The sequence below is a fragment of the Aegilops tauschii genome, chromosome 7 (genome assembly GCF_002575655.3).
Source record: "Aegilops tauschii subsp. strangulata cultivar AL8/78 chromosome 7, Aet v6.0, whole genome shotgun sequence".
In the NCBI taxonomy this organism is placed as follows: domain Eukaryota; kingdom Viridiplantae; phylum Streptophyta; class Magnoliopsida; order Poales; family Poaceae; genus Aegilops; species Aegilops tauschii.
In genome coordinates this window covers 108,641,176-108,652,617 of record NC_053041.3, presented here as the reverse complement: position 1 = coordinate 108,652,617, position 11,442 = coordinate 108,641,176, and the positions used below count along the sequence as shown (strand labels likewise).

The 11,442-nt window shown below is 54.0% G+C and overlaps 1 protein-coding gene across 1 annotated transcript; it reads left to right on the top strand.

The window, feature by feature from the left end:
- The first annotated feature begins 6,447 nt into the window (after positions 1 to 6,447).
- LOC109753344 (putative leucine-rich repeat receptor-like serine/threonine-protein kinase At2g24130) lies at positions 6,448 to 10,088 on the top strand. The gene is made up of 2 exons (XM_020312247.4): positions 6,448 to 9,460; positions 9,568 to 10,088. Exons 1-2 carry the CDS (start codon positions 6,895 to 6,897, stop codon positions 9,978 to 9,980), a joined length of 2,979 nt encoding a protein of 992 aa, XP_020167836.3. The 5' UTR covers positions 6,448 to 6,894; the 3' UTR covers positions 9,981 to 10,088.
- Positions 10,089 to 11,442: the final 1,354 nt, after the last annotated feature.

Sequence of the window (11,442 nt, the reverse complement as noted above, 5' to 3'; positions counted from 1 at the left end):
AGTCTAACAAATATCTTGATAAAAGTTTCTTGTGTATTCTTAAGTATAAGAAATAGAAAAGACTAAGAGCATGTAAGATGTTTACGAGAAATTTTTCATCGAACCATTGGTTTATTTGTTTTACATATTTGTCCGAAATGAGAAGGGTTGCCCTCCATATATATATTTGCCTAAGGTAGTTTAGCGATTACTTCAAGGGCAAGTGAAACTCTTTCGTTGTACCCTTATCTGCATATTTTCTGAGATCGGTAAGTTAGGGAAGAGAGTGATGTAATGACTGAAACGAGTTCCGCCCAAACTTTCTGTTAGAGTAGTCATTATGGTATACGACTTCTAGTCCAAGTCAGTTTTGTACCCTTACCCTAAGTCGGTTTGTACCCTCTTATATACTCTTGTATGCCGCACCAAATCATCAATAAGCAATAGTTTTTATTCAGCTTTCATGGTATCAGATACCGGTCCCAGGGTTTAGGGTATGGCTCCGCCAACGCCACCGCCGCCGCCGCCCGGCTACTTCGAGCGCCGGGCCGCACTCATCGCCAAGGCTGCCAACGCCGCGGCCGCTTCTCTCTCGGCCCTCACCATAGCTCCACAAAACTACCCTGCACCCATCCGCGCCGAACCAATATCTCTTGCTGACACAATCTCCGACGTCAGCCCCTACATCCCCATAGTTCTTGATCTCGCCGCCCACAACTACTACCATTGGAGACATCTCTTCGATCTCCACCTCGGCCGCTGCAACCTGCGCTCGCATGTCGCCGCCAACTGTCTTCCCCGCCCCGACGATCCACAATGGTTGAAAGACGATCTCGCGATCGTCCAGTGGTTCTACACCCGCATCACCACCGAGATTTTCAACATGCTCGATCACGACGGCGCCACCGCTGCCAACATCTGGCACTCCCTCCGTCAGCTCTTCCAAAGCAACACCGACGCTCGGAAAAACGCTCTCCACACCGAGCTTCGCAATATGGTGCAAGGAGACGCCCCGGTGAACCTGTTCTGCCAGCGCATTAAGACCATTGGTGATGAGCTCCGCGAACTCGGCGATACAGTTAGCGACTCACGGCTAATCAATATCGTCGTCGTCGGCCTCAGCGAAGACTTTGACAAGCAAGCCTCGTTCATACCGATGATACGGCCCCGTCCTACCTTCGCTGAAGTTCGTTCCTTGCTACAACTCGCGGCGGAAACACAAGCTCGCAAAGACTCTCGCCCCAAGGTCTTTCATGCTGCAGCTCGTCCTCCTCTGTCGTCTACACCAGCGCCGCCTTCCATGCCGGCTCCTGCCGCCGGGCCGTCCGCATCGTCATCTATTCAGCCGCCCCCAGGCTGGCGTCCTAGTCCGAACTACCGCGGCAAAAACCCTATCTACAGGCCGCCGTCGACTCGTTCGGTTCCGCCTACGACATCACCAGCACCGAGTCCTGCACCACCCACCAGTGCTCCATCTGCGGTTGCATGGCGGCCTCCTCATGATCCTTGGACGGGGCTTGTTCAAGCATGGCCCATGCCCTGGTCCGCTCCGTCCACCCTCGGTGCTCCGCCGGCATACTCAGGTGCCTGGCAACCCGGCCTTCGGCCGCCTACTGGTGCTCCGGGGGTTCTCAACCCCCGACAGCCGGCCAATGCCTATCACGCCACCCCAACGTATGCTCCTTATGGTCATTACACCACCGACGGCGGCGCCTACTACACACCTCAGTCGGCCCTGCTCCCGACGCCACCCCCACCACAACCGGCCAATGCCTACTACACTCCCCAGCCGGCCCTACTGCCTTCACCATCGTATCCGCCGGCACTGCTTCCGACGCCACCCTCACCTGCGACGCCGAGCTGGGATCAAGCTGCCTTTCTCCAGGCCATGAATAACTTTGCTGCACAAGGAAACTCAGGTACGGATTGGATCTTTGATTCAGGGGCCTCTAGTCATATGTCTGCATCTAGTAATTGGTTATCTTCTTGCACTAAATCTCCTTTCCCTTCCATTATCCTTGGAGATGGATCATCTATTCCTATATATTGTGTTGGTCAGGCTCAACTTCCCTCTTCCACCAAACCTCTTTTACTTCGCGATGTTCTAGTTGCACCCGCCCTCATTAAAAATCGTATCTCTGTTCGCCAATTTACTTGCGACAATCTAGTTTCGGCTGAATTTGACCCTTTTGGTTTATCTGTGAAGGATTACCTGACCAAGGCCGAGATCGCTCGCTTCAATAGCTCCAGTGATCTTTATTCTCTTAATGGAGTTCCTGCCGCCACCCCTCCAACATCCATGCTGGCCTCCGTCGATCTCTGGCATCGTCGCCTGGGCCATCCCAACCCCGCCGTCTTAGCTTCTATGCTTAGTGAATTTACCATACCATGTAATAGGGACTCTCATAATTCTGTGTTTTGCGAGTCTTGTCAATTAGGCAAACATGTGCATCTCCCTTTAGTTCCTCTAGTTCTTGTAGCACTTATCCCTTTGAATTAATACATTGTGATTTATGGACCTCTCCCATTGCAAGTGTTTCGGGTTTTAAATACTACCTTGTTATCCTAGATGATTTCACCCACTTTGTCTGGACTTTTCCTCTACGCAACAACTCCGAGGTCCATTCTCTTTTCCTTAATTTTCAACGCTATGTGTCTGTTCTCTTCTTCCTCCCAATTCGCTTTATCCAATGTGACAATGGTCGCGAGTTTGATAACATTAAAAATCGTACTTTCTTCTTACAACATGGCATCCTGCTTAGGTTCTCATGTCCCTACACCTCCCCTCAAAATGGTAAAGCAGAACGCTCTCTTCGCACCCTCAATGATATAGTTCACACTCTCCTCATTCAATCATGTATGCCTCCCAAGTTTTGGGCTGAAGCCCTACACATGGCCACCTTCCTTCTAAATATTCGACCTTCTAAAACTAAACCCAACACTACTCCCTATTATTCCCTCTTTCTTTCCCACCCCGACTACTCCGCGGTTCGTGTTTTCGGCTGTCTCTGTTTTCCCAATGCCTACGCCACTTCTGCAAATGAATTGTCACCACGCTCTATCCCATGTGCTTTTCTCGGCTTCTCTGACGAGCACAAAGGCTATCGCTGTCTCGACCTTCACACCGGACACGTTCATGTCTCTCGTCATGTCACGTTTGCTGAGCACATTTTTCCTTTCTCACAACGCACTACTACACCATCCAACACCCCTAGCTCCGCAAACACCCCCTCTCCCCGTCCTTTCCAACTATATACTCCCCTACCTGCCGAACACAACTTATCACCACCACCATTAACACCCACCATAGCCAATCCCAACCATACACTCACCCCACCCGAGACGTCCCCAACACCCCTGACCCCTACTCCCTCCCCAACACCCCCGGCCCCTACTCCCACTCCACCACCCAGCCCTACTCCTTCGTCCGACTCTTCCGCTGCGCCGGACTCACCAGTACCCACCTTACCCCCTCGTGCTATTCCTACAGCAGCCCCGATTAATGATCATCGCATGCGTACTAGGGCCAAATCAGGATTTCATCAACCCCAAGACCACCTAAACCTTCATACCTCCGTATCTCTCACTTCTCTTCCAAAGAATTACAAAACTGCTCTACTTGATCCCAATTGGGCCGCTGCCATGCAAGAAGAATATAATGCTTTACTTCAAAACAACACCTGGCAACTTGTTCCTCGTCCTCCCAATACAAATATTGTTTCTGGCAAATGGATTTTTCGCCAAAAGTTCCACTCCGGTGGGAGCCTCTCACGATATAAAGCCAGGTGGGTTTGTCGTGGCTTTTCTCAGCAACAAGGAATTGATTACGAAGAAACCTTCTCTCCTGTTGTTAAACCTAGCACCATTCGCACCGTTCTTAGTGTTGTTGTCTCCTCTTCATGGCCCATTCATCAACTTGATGTTAAAAATGCTTTCCTCCATGGTTCCCTTCAAGAAACTGTCTACTGCCAGCAACCTCTGGGTTTTGAAAATCCATCCTTTCCAACTCATGTATGTCTTCTTCAGAAATCTCTCTACGATCTTAAACAGGCCCCACGAGCTTGGTTTCAACGCTTATCCTCCTTCATTCAAACAATAGGCTTCACTCCATCTCTCTCCGACACCTCTCTTTTTGTGTATCATCAAACTTCTGACACTGCCTATTTACTTCTCTATGTAGATGATATCATTCTTACCGCCTCCTCTCAAAAGTTCTTAGATCATATTTTCTCTCTTCTTAGATCTGAATTTTCTATGACTGACCTAGGACTCCTTCATCATTTCTTAGGCATTGTTGTTGTTCGAGATTCCTCCAGCCTTTTTCTTTCCCAACGCCAGTATATTCTTGATCTTCTTAATCGTGCTGGTATGCTTGACTGTCAATCATCTCGCACTCCTGTCGATACTAGTTTTAAACTTTCGGCTACCGGTGAACCCTTTTCCAATCCTACTCTCTATCGTAGCCTAACAGGTGCTCTCCAATAGCTCACCATTACTCGTCCTGAAATCTCTTTTGCTGTTCAACAAGCATATCTCTATATGCATGATCCCCGGGTTCCTCACTATAATCATGTTAAACGCATTCTTCGGTATTTAAAAGGAACTCTCAATCATGGTCTCCACCTCAATAATTCTTCTCCAAACTCGCTTACTGCATACTCTGATGCAGACTGGGCTGGTTGTCCTGACACTCGAAGGTCCACTTCCGGTTTTTGTGTTTTTCTTGGTAACAATTTGATTTCTTGGTCTTCGAAAAGACAGGTTACAGTCTCACGTTCGTCGGCCGAGGCTGAGTATCGCGTTGTGGCACATGCCGTTGCAGATACAATCTGGATTCGGCAGTTACTCTCCGAGCTACACAGGCCTATTGAGCAGGCCACTATTGTCTACTGTGACAACATATCAGCAGTCTACATGACCAGCAATCCAGTTCAACACCGACGCACAAAGCATATTGAGATTGATATTCATTTTGTTCGTGAAAAGGTTGCTCTTGGTCAGGTTCGGGTGCTTCATGTTCCCTCTACGGCTCAGTTTGCTGACATTTTCACCAAGGCACTGCCTACTAAGCCGTTTCAAGATATCTGTTTCAGTCTCAACGTCGTCGAGCCTGCCGTTGATACTGCGGGGGGATGTTAGAGTAGTCATTATGGTATACGACTTCTAGTCCAAGTCAGTTTTGCACCCCTACCCCAAGTCGGTTTGTACCCTCTTATATACTCTTGTATGCCGCACCAAATCATCAATAAGCAACAGTTTTTATTCAGCTTTCACTTTCCGGTAGAGCTTCGAGAGCCTCTCATATTCTCGTTGCAAGAGACAACGTCCCTCAGGGTGCATTGTAAAATATCTTTGTTAATTTGGAGATCATATTGTGTCTAGTCAGAGTAAAATGAAGTGACTATTTCTAAGTCAATTTTAGAGGAATAGTTATTCTCGGTCGATAATCATGGATGTTAGACTAGGGTATTTTCACCCCTTTATATTTCACGTGGAACTTAATGTTCAAATCAAATAATTTGTAGTATCCTATCGACTTCAAAATAGTTATTCCTTAGTTGTCTAAAAAAAAAGAAGACAAAACCTCAAAACAAGGAATGGAACCAAAGTCCTTTCAGATTTTTTTTATTTTTTATTTTGAAAAAGAGAGCTCCCTCTCCGATTTCCATTAAAAGAAACCACACTGTCTTTTACAGCATACCTAGAACTAAAAGAAGGAACTACCCAAGAGAACTTGAGATGCCGTGAGAGAAGGAGGCATCCCTCCCTCCTCCCAACAGCCACAAGCGACAGGCCTCTCACCCCAGCACAGCCGCCAGGATGCTAGCCCGGAGACGATAATGCTGCTCCATACAACAACATTCAAAAGCAGCGAAGGGTACTCAGTTCTGTTATAGTAGTAGATACCAACTAAGATAACATAGCAGAAAAAACCAGGCTATCTAGGGTGCAGAAAAGAAGGATCTTCATCTCTAGCAAGGAAGGAGCCAAGGAACAGCTTATCATCCTTCAAGCCTCGGGACCCCTGCTCTCCAGCCGTGTGCCGCTCTGAAGATCTTCTCCGCAACCTGTTCAACCTGCCTTACACCCACCGTCATTCGCTTTACTTTTCCTTGGTTTTTCTGCAATACATTCCACTCATGCAACCATTTAATAATATGTTAATTGGAACGCAGGGATCAATAATCCTACTGTTATCATATACAACTTTGTTTCTAAGTTTCCATAATGTCCAGAAAATAGCAGAGATCCCAACTGTCATAAGATCTCTATCATTTTTATCAAACTTCCTGATCCAAGTCCCAAACAAGTTTTGAATGTTATGAGGAATGTCATGCATGCATGCCAAAAGAGCACTTCATGACCATCCACAACAATCTAGCAATGGAACAACGAAAAAAAGAGATGATCTTTCAGGTATTGCTATAGTGCTATTTTGTTCATCTGACGACAACATTACGTGTTATGAACTAGTACAACCCTGCTTGGATAATAATCACTTAATTTACCAGCACGATGTTTGAACAATTTGACGCGTACTTTGACTAATATCATCATCTCGTGGATAAACAAAACTAAACCAGCATGGGTTTGACTTGCTTCTCCAACCCCAACCGAGATCAATCCGTCACCATTCACCAAAGCAAGTTGTACACGCACACGTACGTCCACACCCTCGTCCCAAGTCAAACATTTGGCGTTTTGGCGCCAAATCCAGGCGCACGCGGCCTGGTTAAGTTAGGCAGCCACCTTCTCCCCCGCGCGCCTCGTCTGCACCTCCAGCTGCTTCCTCCAAGCTCTCCCGCTCCCCATAAAACCACGGCATTGTAGCAGACGTAGCTATCAGATGATCGCCAGTGCACTGTGCACGTCCACCTCATCCTCACGGCCACCACCCACGTCCTGCCGGCCCCAATGGCCAAGTTGCTCGCCATCCCAATCATCGTCATCCTCCATATCGGCCTCATCATGCCGATCGCTGTCTCCGCCGCCGCCATGGCACCAGGAGCAGCAGACGACCGGTCTGCGCTCCTCGGCTTCCTCTCCGGCGTCTCGGCAGACCCCGGCGGCGCCCTCGCCGACTGGGGCCGCTCCCCGCGGTTCTGCAACTGGACCGGCGTCGCGTGTGACCGCAGGCGGCGCGTCACCCAGCTGGTGCTCAGCGGCCGTGGGATCCGCGGCGTGCTCTCGCCGGCGCTGGGGCGGCTGTCCTTCATCTCGGTTCTTGATTTGTCCAGCAACGCGTTCGCCGGGGAGGTCCCTGAGGAGCTGGGCACGCTGTCGAGGCTGACGCAGCTGAGCCTGACGAACAATTTACTCGAGGGCGCGATCCCCGCCGGCATCGGGCTCCTCCGGGAGCTCTACTACCTCGACCTCAGCGGCAACCGGCTCTCCGGCGGCATCCCAAGCACTCTCTTCTGCAATTGCTCTGCGCTGCAGTACATGGACCTCGCCAACAACTCCCTCGCCGGCGACATCCCGTACTCCGGCGAGTGCCGCCTCCCCAGCCTCCGGTACCTCCTTCTTTGGTCTAACGAACTGTCCGGCCCGATCCCGCCGGCGCTGTCCAACTCAGCCATTCTCGAGTGGGTCGACTTCGAGTCCAACTACCTCGCCGGCGAGCTGCCGTCTCGGGTGTTCGACAGGTTGCCGCGGCTACAGTACCTCTACCTCTCCTACAACAACCTATCCAGCCACGACGGCAACACCAACCTCGACCCCTTCTTCCGCTCCCTACGCAACTGTACTCGCCTGCAGGAGCTCGAACTCGCCGGGAACGGCCTCGGCGGTAGGCTGCCGTCGTTCATCGGCGAGCTCTCGCGCAGCTTCCGGCAGATCCACCTTGAGGACAACGCCATCTCGGGCTCCATCCCGCCTAACATCTCCGGCCTCGTCAACCTCACGTACCTCAACCTCTCCAATAACCTCATCAACGGCTCCATCCCGCCGGACTTATCGCGCATGCGGCGGCTCGAGCAGCTGTACCTCTCCAACAACCTCCTCTCCGGCGAGATCCCCCGGTCCATCGGTGAGCTACCGCACCTCGGCCTCCTCGACCTCTCCGGCAACCGCCTCGCCGGCGCCATCCCGGACACGTTCTCCAATCTCACGCAGCTCAGGAGGCTGATGCTGCACCACAACCGCCTTGCCGGTGCCATTCCGCCTAGCCTCGGCGAGTGCGACAACCTCGAAATCCTCGACCTCTCCTACAATGGCCTCCAAGGCAAGATCCCGTCGCACGTCGCCGCCATGAGCAACCTCAAGCTGTACCTGAACCTCTCCAACAACCACCTGGAGGGCTCTCTCCCTCTCGAGCTCAGCAAGATGGACATGATCCTCGCTCTCGACCTGTCGTCCAACGAGCTCGCCGGCACGATCCCGTCGCAGCTCGGTGGCTGCGTCGCGCTCGAGTACCTCAACCTCTCCGGCAACGCGCTGCGGGGCGCGCTCCCGGAAGCCGTCGCGGCGCTGCCGTTCCTGGAGGCGATCGACGTGTCGCGGAACGGGCTCTCGGGTGCCCTGCCAGAGTCCCTGCAGGTGTCCACGTCGCTCCGGGACGCGGACTTCTCCTACAACAACTTCTCCGGCGTGGTGCCCCACGCCGGCGTGCTAGCGAACCTGTCCGCGGCGGCGTTCCGAGGCAACCCCAGCCTCTGCAGCGCCGGGCATATTCCCGGCATTGCGACGTGCGGCGCGAGACGTGCCGATCGCCGGCGTGCGGTGGTCCCCGCCGCGTTCGGCATCGTCGCGGCCGTGTGCATGATGCTGTGCGCGGCCGGGTGCCGGTCGATGGCCACGGCGAGAGAGAGGCAGCGGTCGACGTGGCGCGTGGACATCGAGGAGCAGGCCACGGAGAGGGAGCACCCGAGGATATCCTACAGGGAGCTCTCGGAGGCCACGGGCGGCTTCGCAGAGTCTCGCCTGATCGGCGCCGGGCGGTTCGGCCGCGTCTACGAGGGGACGCTCCGCGGCGGCGCGCGCGTGGCCGTGAAGGTGCTCGCGGACCCGAAGGGAGGCGGCGAGGTGTCCGTCAGCTTCAAGCGCGAGTGCGAGGCGCTCCGGCGGACGCGGCACAAGAACCTCATCCGGGTGATCACCACCTGCAGCACGGCCAGCTTCAACGCGCTCGTGCTGCCGCTCATGCCGCACGGCAGCCTCGAGGCGCACCTCTACCCGCACGACGACGACGGCGACGACGGCGGCGGCGGCAGCAGACTAGGCTTCCGGCAGCTCGTGGGCATCGCGAGCGACGTGGCCGAGGGGATGGCCTACCTGCACCACTACGCGCCGGTGAGGGTCGTGCACTGCGACCTCAAGCCGAGCAACGTTCTCCTCGACGACGGGATGCGCGCCGTGATCTCCGACTTCGGCATCGCGCGACTCGTCGCCGGCGCCGAGGCGAGCAGCGACGACTCCGCCGCTCCGTGCAACTCCATCGCCACCGGGCTGTTGCAGGGTTCAGTTGGCTACATCGCACCTGGTACGTGACACACACACATAAGTTTGTGCGTGCATGCATGCATGCTCGATGTGACATTAATTACATTTCACTAATCCTGTGATTAACGGCTAATTTATTTGGTTCAGAGTACGGATTAGGAGGGCACCCGTCGGCGCGGGGCGACGTGTACAGCTTCGGCGTGCTGATCCTGGAGCTGCTCACCGGGAAGCGGCCGACGGACGTGATCTTCGACGAGGGGCTCACGCTGCACGACTGGGTCAGGCGGCTCTACCCGCACGACGTCGCCGGCGCCCTCGCCCACGCGCCGTGGCTGCGGCGGGAAGGAGTGCCACTGCCGGTGGCCGACATGGCGGTCGTGGAGCTGATGGAGCTCGGGCTGGCGTGCACGCAGCATTCGCCGGCGCTGCGGCCCACCATGGCGGACGTCTGCCACGAGATCACCATGATCAAGGACGGCCTGGCCAAGCACGCCAGCGCTGACGACGGTGACCGGTCGTTCTCCACGATCAAGGACTCGCTCTTCTCCAACTCAAGTTAATCAACACCCAGAAACCAATTGAGATGACAAGAATTAGAGCATCTCCAATGGATGTTGTAGACAAAAAATAACTAACTTATGCGTCCTCAACATCCGAAAACCACTCTCCAACAGATAGTCCTGGCCATCTCAGGCCCGGCTCTGTCGGCCCACCCAGGCCCGGCCCTAAAATCCAGGGCCTAGGCCTGATGGGCTTGCCCATGGGCCGGGCTTGGGCCTGAGTTTTGAGCCCACCAGCAGGGCCTGAACCGGCTTGGGCTTTGCATATTGGCATTTTAAGGAAGAGGCCTGGCCCACGGCCCTAAGCCCTAAGGGCTTTTGAGGGCTTTTTACCAGATGGGCCGGGCTTGGGCTTGAAAAGTAGGCCCGATGGTAGGGCCTGGGCCTCAGTTTTTTGCCGTGGGCTTTTTCAGGCCCGGCCCAAGCCCGGCCCATGGCCAGATATGCCAACAGATAATGTAGACGCAAGATTTTTACATCTTCATCTCTAGAAGACCTAAAATACAACACGTGGAGCTGCAAAGCACCCCTACGAGATTAAAACGGCCAGTCGCGCGCCAACCACCCAACCACTTTCATTTTCGTTTTGCTCGCCCGTCTGCGGCCCGCCTGCCTCTGCCACCGATGGTTTCTGGCCGAAAACATTGCTGCCACTGCCCATCCGTCCATCCCCGACCATGCAGCGACCCTGCCGGCCATCCCCGTCACCCGCCACGTCGCGATAGCCACCGAGGACCACCGGTTTGAGTCCGTCCCGTCGCACTTCTGCCGCCGCGTCGCTCGCCCACCGCACCACCCGGTCGCCCAGATCCGGCTGCTCAACCGCCCCCGCTGCCGGTTCCGATGCTGCTCCTCTGCCGCCCGCCTCCAAATCGGTCAAACTGGCCGCTTCTCCGTCGTCGTATCGCCGCCGGATGATATGAGCTTCCCCGCCACACCGCTACCGCTGGATTCGATCAGCACACCCGCCGCCACGCCGCTACCGCTTTTCCTCCGCTAGACTCGACCTTCTCGCGTCGCACGGCAATCGCTTCGCCGCCCCGCCGCGACCAATCGGCCGCTTGATTCACAGCTGCGCCACCGACCATTCGAGCTCCTCCCGCCGCATTCAACCTTCCGGCTCTCGTCGCTCGGCTGCCGGCCACCTGCTGCCAACGCTCCTCCCGGCTCACGGCGCTCGGCAGCTGGCGCTCATGCCTACTAGTTTTACATCTTTAAATACATCATCTATTGGAGTTAGACTTTTATATCACCAATATACATCATTTGTTGGAGTTGTCTTTTTTCAAGATGTAACATGCATTTTTTTTATTATCTTACATCTCCAAATTTGCATCATTAGCAGACGCGCCACGTACGTGTGTTGACGTCAAGAATGCATTGCCGCTCGGCTGCTTCGATCATTCCAGTGTCAGTTCCTCGTGGCGCATTAGGGATCTCTCATCTCTGTGGAGGCTGCAAG

What these genes read in the sequence shown, in the direction of transcription:
- LOC109753344 (XM_020312247.4), top strand. Translation starts at nt 6,895, where the DNA reads ATGGCCAAGTTGCTCGCCATCCCAATCATCGTCATCCTCCATATCGGC. An exon ending in AGTTGGCTACATCGCACCTG is followed by an intron (nt 9,461 to 9,567) that starts GTACGTGACACA and finishes TATTTGGTTCAG; the next exon opens with AGTACGGATTAGGAGGGCAC.